Source organism: Pinus tabuliformis, chromosome Q (genome assembly GCF_031772625.1).
Source record: "Pinus tabuliformis cultivar Carrire ecotype Pingquan chromosome Q, CPIR1, whole genome shotgun sequence".
Taxonomy (NCBI): domain Eukaryota; kingdom Viridiplantae; phylum Streptophyta; class Pinopsida; order Pinales; family Pinaceae; genus Pinus; species Pinus tabuliformis.
In genome coordinates, this window is record NC_142296.1 from 1,071,536,569 (window position 1) to 1,071,548,115 (window position 11,547).

The 11,547-nt window shown below is 38.1% G+C and overlaps 1 protein-coding gene across 1 annotated transcript in view; it reads right to left on the minus strand.

Annotated features, from left to right (window-relative positions):
• Nucleotides 1-4,850, minus strand: part of RBL10 (RHOMBOID-like protein 10) — a 234,964-nt gene extending 230,114 nt beyond the window's left edge. The window contains exon 1 of the mRNA XM_089385787.1: nucleotides 4,571-4,850. Within this exon, the coding sequence (XP_089241913.1) occupies nucleotides 4,571-4,753 (183 nt within the window). The 5' untranslated portion in view covers nucleotides 4,754-4,850. The remainder of the gene's footprint in view (nucleotides 1-4,570) is intronic.
• Nucleotides 4,851-11,547: the final 6,697 nt, after the last annotated feature.

Genomic DNA, 11,547 nt, shown 5'->3' on the forward strand with positions numbered 1-11,547 from the left:
ATTCCATGCACTTTATTAGCATTTATGGCCAAAAATGGCAAGACATCATGCTTATGGAGGATATTGGCCCACACACGTCGGCTTTTATGGAATTATTTTGTTGTATTTCGCTATAAGGTTGGCATGTAACCCCCTTTTCTTGTCAAACACTCAAAACCAAACATGTGTAGGGGCTTGTAGGCTAATTTTATTTTTTAAAAGTGAGGGATAGACTTCATATAAATAGAGAATCCCTCGCTATTATTCATCATTACACTTGAGATTTTGGCTCTCACTTCGAGGGCACAATTTAGCTTTGTCTTTTTCGCCACTTGTGGAAAAGTGATTTCTATGGAGCATTTGCTATTGGAGGTTGGCTTTTGTATTGGAGATGTCTTTTTGGGATTGAAAAAAGGTCTTCTCTTGGAATAAATTGTAAGTTTATTGCTGATTTTCTGTTATTTTGCATGTGAATGAATTAATGCTAGTGTTTCTTACTGATCCATGACTAAAAGCATATTATTTGTTGGAAATCTTAGTTCAATTTTACATGTTAAATATCTCTTCCTTGAAATCTATAGAAAAACTCCTAGTGTGCATCTTCTATTTAATTTCTCCCCTCACAAAATAGATACTTACGGTTTTGTAAAGTGAAAAATAGATTTCCCCCCTTACTCCAACCATTTGTCTCTTCTCTTTAAATTTTTACCTAAGACTCCACCACCCAAGTAGGATTAGATATTGATAACATTTGTGTTGATAAAAAATGTTCAAAAACCTAAATATTTTTCCTTCTTTATTTAGTCATTAGAGAAATTTTGAGGTCTAAAATGGGCCTCAAAACAAAAATGTACAACCAAAATCAACTTTATAAGAACCAATAGGATTCAAGATGATGATGTCAACCATGGGAGATAATTCACCATTTTTGGAGTAGAAAAGTAAAAAAGATTAAAAAAATAAAAAAAATCAACTCATATTTTCAACTTATCTCCATATGGTTTTAATTCCTCATCCAAGGAGTATCCATCTTGCATACTTTTGATGAACCCTGTTACACGAAAAAAGAGAAATACATGAAAAAGGTGATTGCAATCACGTTTTTTCATGTATTTCTCATTTTTCGTGTAGCAGGGTCCATCAAAAACATGCAACATAGGTACTACTTGGACGAGGAATTAAATTATGCATCCAATGAATGCTTCCACTCAAAATTTGAGTAAAACCGTAGGGAGATAACTTTAAAATACATGTTAAAAAATAGTTTTTTCTTTTTTCCCTCTAAAATTTGATGATGTAATCTAGACTTATTTTATTATTTCCACTATTATTTTATAATATTCCTTAGGAGGCCCAATTTAGACCTCAAAATTTCTCTAGTGCCTACGCTTTTTAAGCCAAGCCGCTAGGGTTTTTCTAGGGCTGAATCACTTATAGGACAATTTTAGGTGGATGTTTGTGGATGAAAATCTAGGGTTTGCCTCTATAAACCATTTAAACGCAAAATCTAGCTTTCATGGTGGTAAACCTTCCCTTAAGAGGGTTGACGCCATCATTCCTTGATCAATTTTGTGCCTTGGAAACCACAAAACCTAGCTAAGCTTCAAATTGAAGCCTATTTGAGGGTTTGCTCTATTGCTTTGTTGATCCAATCTTCAAGTGAACCCTTTCTTGAACTTCTATAGGTCTAAGTATTCATTTATCATTGCATATCAAGGAGCCCTAGCTTATAGAAGTATTTATCTAGTCTAGGTACATAATACATTGCTCCCTTACCAGGAAGAATTGATCCTTGTTCAACATATGGTATCTTTACCTAGCCTATTTGCATCACCTTGAACCTTGTACTTAGATTATCCTTATAGGTGAATATAGGGAAGCCTCCCTTGTGATGAAATTCCACTAAAGAGCAGGAGAAGAATCACTGAGGTGACAGTGCCAATATCCTTCATTGTTGCTGCAAGGTTTGGTCCTTGCCTTGTGAATGCTATCACAAGGCCTGCTAGATTTTGTGGCAACAAGGACTTAACACATGTCCTACAAGCCAGATCGGTTTAAGTGGACCTCAATAGGTTACTTTATCCTTTATGAACAAAAACCTCCCCTTTGTATTTTCTTTGTTTGCTGGAAGTCGAAATGATAGGATATAAGCTAAAAACAACCCACAAAGCTTAGGATAACGACCTTTAATCTTAATATGAGGATGGTAAAGATAAGGCAAAAAATAACTTGAGTAGGACAATTTTGGATTCAGTGACATTTTTTAATAAAGTGGAATAAAATAGTGTTGGCAATATAAACTTCTAGAAATTACAAATAAGTTATCTTTAAGTACTTTGAGAAGTACGAAGTACACTAATGGCACAAAAGTTCTGCACAATTGAGTTAAACTTAGTTGACTTTTTTCCTTAGAAAACTCCCTAGTTAATTCTGTTTAGAGTGAGAAAATATCCATTCGAAACACATCTTAACTAAACAGCTTGTGTGAAACGGTCTCGAGGCCAAAACAAAAGGGAAAACACTTTTTGAATTGGTGTAAGTGTCTAGAGCTCTTTACGTTAGGTGAGGCCTCACTATTGGTTGCCAACCCTTTTGAGTGAGGCTGAAACGTTACGAACATGAAACGAGTGGACTAAGAATTAGGTTAACTCTAACAAACGTATATGCTAAAGTCCCTTCTGGATGAAGCTATGTTCCTACGAAGATAAAAATTATTAAGCTGATTAAAAGAGTTACAAAATGGCAGTTTGTGACTGCTGAAGTGTCATTTTAGAGTATACTTGAAGACTGATACGACAAAAAAGGAAATACAAAGCCATTTCTTTTAATCTCTAAGGAGGTCCGCTATGGAAGCCCAGAGGCTGCTAGCCAAATGCACTTCCCTGTCATGATTCCTGGGATAAATTTTGAATTCAAGAAGATAAAAAGTATGTAGATAAAACAGTTTTCAACTCAGAGCAATATAAAGGTCTGTTAATTGAGCCAAGTGTGCCGCCTCATCTGATAGAAGCGTCTGCATTTGCTGCTGAAGTTCCAGCATCCACTCAGCCGACACCATCTTGTATAAGGTTGCTGGAGATCCCTGTACAACCTGTAAGACTGATCCAGGAAACAGCTAATGTCCATGCACTTCTTGATCCACTTCTCCATCTTCATTAAGGGCTTAAAAGGTTCTAGTTGATCTTGCGACTGTGTAGTGAATGAGTCAATCATTTCCCCCTTCTAATTCTTTCTGAAGCCAATGAAAAATATCGCCTGTGCCATTGTAATTCTCTCATATAGCTTGAAGAACACGATAACGAAGTGGAATAAATCTGATAATGTAATATTTAGGGATCTGATCTCAAAACAATCTAAAGGATCTAGATCAAAAGGGAGCAGAAGGTAGGAGATACCCAATATGAGCAATTTCCAGCATTATTGCCCATTAATCATGAAGTGATAACCCCAGGAGATGCCCAATATGAGCAACTCCAGGTGTGATTACCCATTAATAATGAAGTGATAATCCCCTGCCCCTACCTAAACCCTCTCCATCACCAATATGAGAAACTCCCAACTTGACTAATGGCACCCAATATTTAACCCTAATCCTCCACCCTGTCCCTGGCCCAAGAGCAAGTCCCTACATTACTTGCAATGTCAATCATCTAGTAGGAAGACGGGAAAACCAAAAGTTGTTTGGGTGAGGTTTGATGCCAAAGGTCCCTTGGAGTTCAGAATAGGAGACCAGGTTGGTGGTGAAGCTTCAATTGCATCAAAAAGGCCTTTTTGATGCCAAAAGTCCATTGGCGTTCAGAAAGGGGGGCCAGTTTCGTGGTGAAACTTTAATTGCATCAAGAAGGCCATCATGTGCTGCCTTGATACTCTCATATCGAATGGAGGTATGCTGGGATTCTTAGTGGATGGTGATGGTGCCACCCTTATTACATCCTTGCTAATAAACCAATTAATTATAGGGAACCCTCCAATCACAATTTATATGCGAGGCTGGATAGCTAGAGAATACGTACAAATAGACACCAACACAAGCTTAGATCTGTTGAGCTTGCCTCGGCTTCCCCCGTCCCCTGTCCCTCCCCCATCCCAAGTAAAGGCAACTGATTTACTCTCCTCTGCGTATAATCCTTGTTTCACTTACTGAAAATGGCACCTCTACTGATCACTCAACTTCCCATTCTCATCCCCATGTTGGGCATCTGGTTTCAATTCCCCTGCATATACACCCTACGACCCCTCTCCCAACCCGGCAAAGTAAGGCAACTAATTTGCACTACCCTGCTTATACTCGTTTCACTTACTGAAAATGGCACCTCTACTGATCACTCGGCTTCCCATTCCAATCCCCAAGTAGGGCATCTGATTTCAATTCCCCTGCGTAACGCTTCTTGTTCATCTACTGAAATTGGCACCTCTACTGAATACCAGGGAGTAAAAATGTTCTGTAGTTACCAATTTTATTAATAAGTACCAATTTATGCTAGCACTAATCAAGACTCTTGTAATATTAAGCCTGGAAGAGCAATCCCCCATATGTGTCCGACGAGGGGCATGCAGGAGAAAGGAATTGAAATTGAAAGGAGATGGGCACCTGGATTTCTGCTGCTGTAGGAAGAAGAACACTTAAAAGCTTTACGTCGAGTCGAGCTGCGCGCAATCCCAGACCACACGCCACGGTCAAGAAGCCACGCCCACGTACACGTCGGCATCTGGAACGCCAACTCCAATTTAACCCGCACGCCCATCCCCAAGGACAATGAGTTAACGTAGGCATGGTCACTCTCTCTGCTGTATTTGTTCTTATCCTGTATAAATCCCATCCAGTGCCCGCCTCTGCCTGCTTCCTCGTATTTGTTCTTATCCTGTATAAATCCCATCCAGTGCCTGCCTCTGCCTGCTTCCTCGTTATTCATTCTCTTTCCTCTACGTTATAGACTGACTTTTTCTATTTCTTTAATTTCTTATTTAAGAATTATCATACTGGAAGCGTGTCCATGATAGGTTATTAAATTTGAAGTTAGAGATTAAAACACAATTGAGGTCCTATTCAGCTATATTTATAAAATTAATGTGCGATGGTATTCAAATTTTTCTATTACATTTATAGAATTAAGGTCGGATGTTATTAGAAATTCATCCCATTTTTATAGACATGTATTTTTTACGAACTTTTTTATTGAATATGATATAGATTGATATTTTTTTTTATAGGGTGAGTTAAGATTTTTAATTTTAAAGTAAAGAAATGTTATAATGATTTTAAATTTAAAATTATTAAAATGGAAAGTTTTTCTCAACATAAACCACTTACCAATTATTTTAGGCAATAAGATTTCTTTTAAATAATGATTCTTATAGATTTATTTTAATTTTAAATATACTATTAGAGAGTAATTAATTTTTTTTAAATGTAAATTTAAAATTTGAAGAAAGGTTTTTATCTCAAGATATTTGATTTTTTTTTTGTTTTTGTGTAAGTTTGGTGGAACTACATTTTCATCATGTCTAATATATCACCTTGATAGAGGTAGGGAATTAAACTAGTGACTTCACATCAAAGAGTGCCTTAACAAAGAGGGAATTAAACCGGTGACTTCACATCAAAGAGTGCCTTAACAAAGAGGGAATTAAACCAGTGACTTCACATCAGAGAGCACCCAATCATAGTTTATACAAGACCCTTCACATCAAGAGTGCCTTAACAGAGCACCCAATCATAGTTTATACAAGACCCTGTGGACGAGATATGATTCCTCTCAGTACTTGGTAAATCTTGAGTTAATATGAATCACAATTCTTAATAATATTAATTACATTTATATAAATTTCAAATCTTTGTATATCAAAATATTCTCATTTTTAGTTTTACTATCACAATCATAATTAAATAGATGTAAACACGAATAGACATCAAAATTTTAAAAATAAAAAATAAAAATCATAATAATCAACTTAATTATAACTTTATTTAAATCACACACAAAAAGAAATATGTAACAAGTTTTTTAACCATGGAGATTCTTAACTTATACACTTTGTTACAATTTCATGTGCCAATACCATCCCTTTTTAATACCACATGAAACTATAACTTATTTTATAATCAAATTATTATATATATATATATATATATATATATATATACCGGTGTTCAAGATGGAAGGCCGGGCGGAATCAACTTGGATTCTTCTTTACCTATTGATCAGTGATTGCCAGTTGTTTGTGGAAAGCGCTTTCAGACTCATTCCTCCATTCACTTTAATGGCTTTCTCTTTCCACGAGACTTATTCCTTCGCCCTTTCATCTTCTCATTACCCTACAGTGGAAACTTAGTTGGTGCTTTAAGGCTGCAATGAATTACCCTTCCCCAAAGCGAGGCTATATATATATTTATTTATTTATTTATTTTATATTATAGTGTTTTTTAATTAGATTGAAAAGCAAAAATGACATAACTATCTTTAACATAAATCTCAACCTTATACCCTAACTATGGCACAATTTAACTTATAGAGGAAATGGAATTTTTTCAACCAGAATTTGGCTATACAATTTCAAGCAAGAATATGACTTTTTGTTATTTAAAATACATTTTTAAATGCATTGGGCCACTTGAATTCTACATACTAAACAACTTAAATTCAAGTTTTTAAAAATCTCTACAGAAGGGGTGGCAGGAGCAGGAGGTGTTATCCTTTGCCCCGATGAACAAATAAAGACACAATATGCCTAGTTTTAGGACCTGCGATCTATGCGACGGGTAGGGCAACTCCACCGTGCGAAGTGCGTGCAAAATATGAAACGAAACGAGCCAAGAAACGAGTTTATAAGGTGTTGGGCGAGTTGAGGGGGCGGTCCCATGAGTTGGGTAGGCCGACCATCCTCTTGGGCGAAACAACACATGTTGAACGAGTCGGCTTGGGCGTTTGGTGTGGGTCGGCCGGGTGACACAACCCGCCACCCGCACGTATATATTGGAGGTCGTTTGGAGGCAAACGACCATCATTCGATCAACACGAGTTCGAATAAGGGGTTCTACAGTGTGTGGATGAGCCCGCACGATGGGCGGAACTCGGGTGTAAACTCGTTCAGAAAATTCGTTGGGACAATCGTTTGGGAAAGTCGTTCGGACATTCGTTTGGGAAAATCGTTCGTTCAAAAAAATCGTTCGGACAGTCGTTCGGGAAAGTCGTTCGGACAGTCATTCAGAAAAGTCGTTCAGGAAGGTCGTTCAGGCAGGTCGTTCAGGCAGAACTCGGGCGAGGTCGTGTGGCGACCCGGGTGAGGTCATTCGGGTGACCCGGGTGAAGTCGTGTGGCGACCCGGGTGAGGTTGTTCGGGCGAACCGGGTGAAGTCGTGTGGCGACTTGGGTGAAGGCGTGTGGCGACTCGGGTGAACAAAGTTGGGTGAACGGGTAGACGTGCGGACGGGCGGCCGGGCGAGGGCGTGTCGTGCACGCCGGAACGAAGAATCGTGCGAATGGGCGACCCGGGTAGGGCGCGCCGTGCACGACAAAACGGAGGAAACGGTGAAGTGTTGAGATTGTGAACGAAGGTGTGACTCGTGCGGAGGCGCCCGTGTGTGGCGACTTGGTTACGACGAGACACGCCCAAGTTGGGCAAACAACACGATCGTGCGACGAGGTGAACGAAGGGTTGGTGAGTCGTGCGGCGACCGTGCAGAGGCACCAACGAGCTAGGCAACCGAGTTTGCCGAAGTTTGAAAATTGGCTAAGTGTAAATTTGGGGTTTCCCAATATTTAACTTGTACTTTGTAAAAGTGAAGATTGTATAATATATTGATTCGGGCAGACTCATATTGCAAGGAGTTGCCCCTCCCCTTTATACTGTTGTGCATTTCTCTTATATAATGTTGTTATGTGAATGTTATGGGCTTTCACTTGTATAAAGGAACACACATTAGTAATACTTGGTTGCGAAACACAAACTAAGTAGGATAAGTGGAATGTTAGGCGTAGTCTACAATCGTAAGTATTGGTGAAAAGAAAACGATTGGTAGTGCCGCACCTTGCTATAAGCGGTTAAAAGACTACCGTAGGTGTAGGGGCGTGACACCTAGGGTCTGGGTGTAGCATCCAACAACCAAGCTAAATATTTAGTGTTATTGTAGGAATTGGAATTAGAATTAGCAAGGAAAATCTCCAAATTCTTAGTGTCGAAGATTTAATGATTATAATTCGACGGTTGTGGAAAGCAAGGGGGTCACAAAACTCTTATCTTCCTCCCTTTTTTCTTTTCTTTTTTTTTTTTAGGTGGTTCACGGACACCCACGGTCACTAAGTGGTCGCTACGTCCACGAAAATATCTGAGCTTGATCAAGGGTATCAAGCCCCGTGACTAATAGTTAGGCCTAACCCCAAGGGCTTTAGGGAGAATTGACCCTATGACCTCCCGAATGGCAAGACACTTATTTGACCAGTTGAGCTAACCCTTGGGGCTTCTCTTATCTTCCTCTTATATTATAGAGGATTGTTTTACAAACATTTCAATTTGGGAAAATTGAATTTTTTCATGTGTATAGACAACTGAATGCAAAAGTTGACTCATTGGCAAATAAAGGAACTACATTGGAACAAGGGCCCTTAGAATTGGTTCATAGGTTGATAATAAACTCACCTTTACCATGATTCTAATGAGTTGATTCTATGATTAAAATACTACACATAAAGGCTCTTATAGTTGAATAAACAATCAACATACAAAGAGGAAAACATCTAATTAGCTCATCATTCAAGCAATCGGATTTTGGCCCGCATTCCAACGCTCACAAGAAAGGAATGGTGGCCTTCATTAACTCTCTAGTCACGAAGATCAATGAAGGTGTACCCCTATCTATATCACCATAACATCTGGAGAAGGGATGAAGCAACATGTGCGCATAGGTGCCCACATGTTTAATTTCTCATTGTAGGAAGTGGCATACACATGCGAGGGGAACTTCGCCTCTCCTAAGAAATTCAATTCATCACAGAATAGAGTTGTTAGTATTCTCCCTTTTTATCAACAATCATTCCAAGGAATTAGTTGTGATTCAGGCATGGATTCGAAAGCTTTGAAAATTAATGCTCCAAGGTGGTGGCTTAGTGGTAGAAGAGGATATATGGCTCAGCGTTGTTCACTTTCGAACTCACTATGTGTGGTTGTTGATTGTTTACAATCATGAGCAATGGTGGTCATTGACTCTTGAAACTCGAAGCATGGTGCAGCAATGACCTTCCATGGTGGATTTAGGGACATCACTCCACGAGGACGAGCAAGAAAAAATGAATCAACTCTTGGAACGATTATTGGAGTCAGTGGAAGGGTTGTTAAACACCTTAAAGCAAAGGAGTTCTGTGGAGAAAAAGGAGATGAACACATATCAGTTGTTAATGTACATCAAATATGAATTATTGCAAAGCAAGATGGAAAAGTTCTAGGTTGAGATTCAAATTGAATTGGAAGATATGGACATTAGATTGGCAGAGGTTGAGGAAAGCTTTAGCACTGGAGAAAAGTTCACTTTGGAAGAGGTTGAGACCAGCGAAGGACCAGTGAAGAAAAAGGGCAGAAGTGATCGAGGGGCTGGAACAACAGAACAAGGATGGTGAACTTAGCTACAAGGAGAAGTCGATATTCTATTGCGCTTTGAAATATTTTTATGTTATGTAGGTATATGTTGTTATAGGAGTTTTTTGTAAAAAAATATATATGACATTTATTTAGAACAATTGGTAAAAATTGTCATAAGCATGGATTATCAATATTTTGGACTTTCGAAAGCAGTATAATTATGGAACACGGAGAATTATGTAAGGGTTTTGGCCCAAAAAAAAAACTCCACAAAAAATGCCTTGAAAAAGGCTATTTCATCCATTAGTTAGACTACATGCCCTAACTACTACTAAAAATATTATGTGAATATTTGGTGGAAGCTAAATCCATACCACCCGCCTATTAATTATTGATAAATTAAATAAATTAACATTTTGAAATCCTTATTCCAAGGTAAACATGCCTATCAATGTAATTGAATTCCTAATATTTCTTATATGTGTGTGTGCACTTGTCATTTTTCTTTGACATGTTTTATTTTATTATTTTAATGTGATATGCATAACATTGATTATATATAGCTAGATATTATTTTAAGTATTAAGTTTTTATATCAATGGAGGCAGGAGCGGGAGGGTTTATTCTTCGCCTTGATGAAAAAATTGAGTCTCAATATGCTTGGGGATTGGTCATTGTGTCCAATAATCAAGCATAATATCTAGCACTTTGGAAGGGCATGGAACTAGCACTAACCAAAAATATCCTTAAACTATCAGTGTTCGAAGATTCAATGACTAGTATATGCCAACTGTAAAAAATTAAGGAAATTCGAAGTCTAAACCATCCTCCCATTCTTCAAAAGATTATTTTACTATCAAGGAAGTTTGAACAACTTGAATTCTTTCATGTGAACAGGCACTTGAAATTAGTGGCAGGGATAATGGAAAAAAAAGGCAAAAGCAAGGAAAATTAGAACTAGAACAAAGTTTGATTCAATATTCACCCATACCTTAAATATGAACAAAAATCAAATTTGTTATATTAAAATCTCCAAAAGTCTCAGAAATAGAATAATGGTACAAGCATGCGCGATGGATACAACCCACATCTCATTTTCCGTATGGATCATAGCCTGTGAATCGAAGCATGTATGTCTTGAAATAAGGTGCACATTAATTCATCAGCTTTGGCGACTTAAGGCATTAAAAATATGTCTCAATCATATTAACATATGTCATTTCCAGAAAGCAAGCATCAATCATAAGTGGCATAGGAAGTTAACTTACCAGGGACAAGCAATGATGAGAAGATCCTCGACTCTATAGCTACATTCATTCTGCAATAGACTGAAGTTAATATTGGCGTCCCTCCATATTTCTTCATTTTCTTTCCACTGGTGTCAACAAGATCTCGATCTGGATATGGATGCCTCGAATCTCACTCGCACAAGTCAATGGTCTACATGGGGTTATTTAAGGAATGGTGTGGTTCATTAGCTCCACAGTATTCAGTTGTTACAAGTGGTCATTGGTGAACAATGGAGAATTGTTCTTTTGGTTCAATGTGCAGAGCGACTTATCTCTATAATGGCATACTTCCTTCTAGAATCGAAGATTGCCAAATCTAATCAGTTGATGGAGAGATTGTTGAAATCTGTTGGGGGATTATTGGAGATCATTCACCAGTAGAATGACATAGTGGAGCGGCAAACGACAATCATTTCAATTGTTATTGGAAACGAAGGAGGTGATGCAAAGGAGCATTTTGGAGAAATTTAAGGTTGAAGTTCACTGAGAGCTGGTGGCATTAGATCTAACAGTGATTGAACTAGAATTATTGAACAATATGGGTGATCTACATAACGTGGAGGCAGTTGGGACTAGCGCTGAGCTAGCAAGGAAGAAGCTTCGACGAACGCGGACCACTAGGAATTCAAGATAAATTTGGAGTGCAATGGGCTTAGTATCACTGTTCAAAATAGATAATCTCCCTACAAATTTTATTTTAATATGA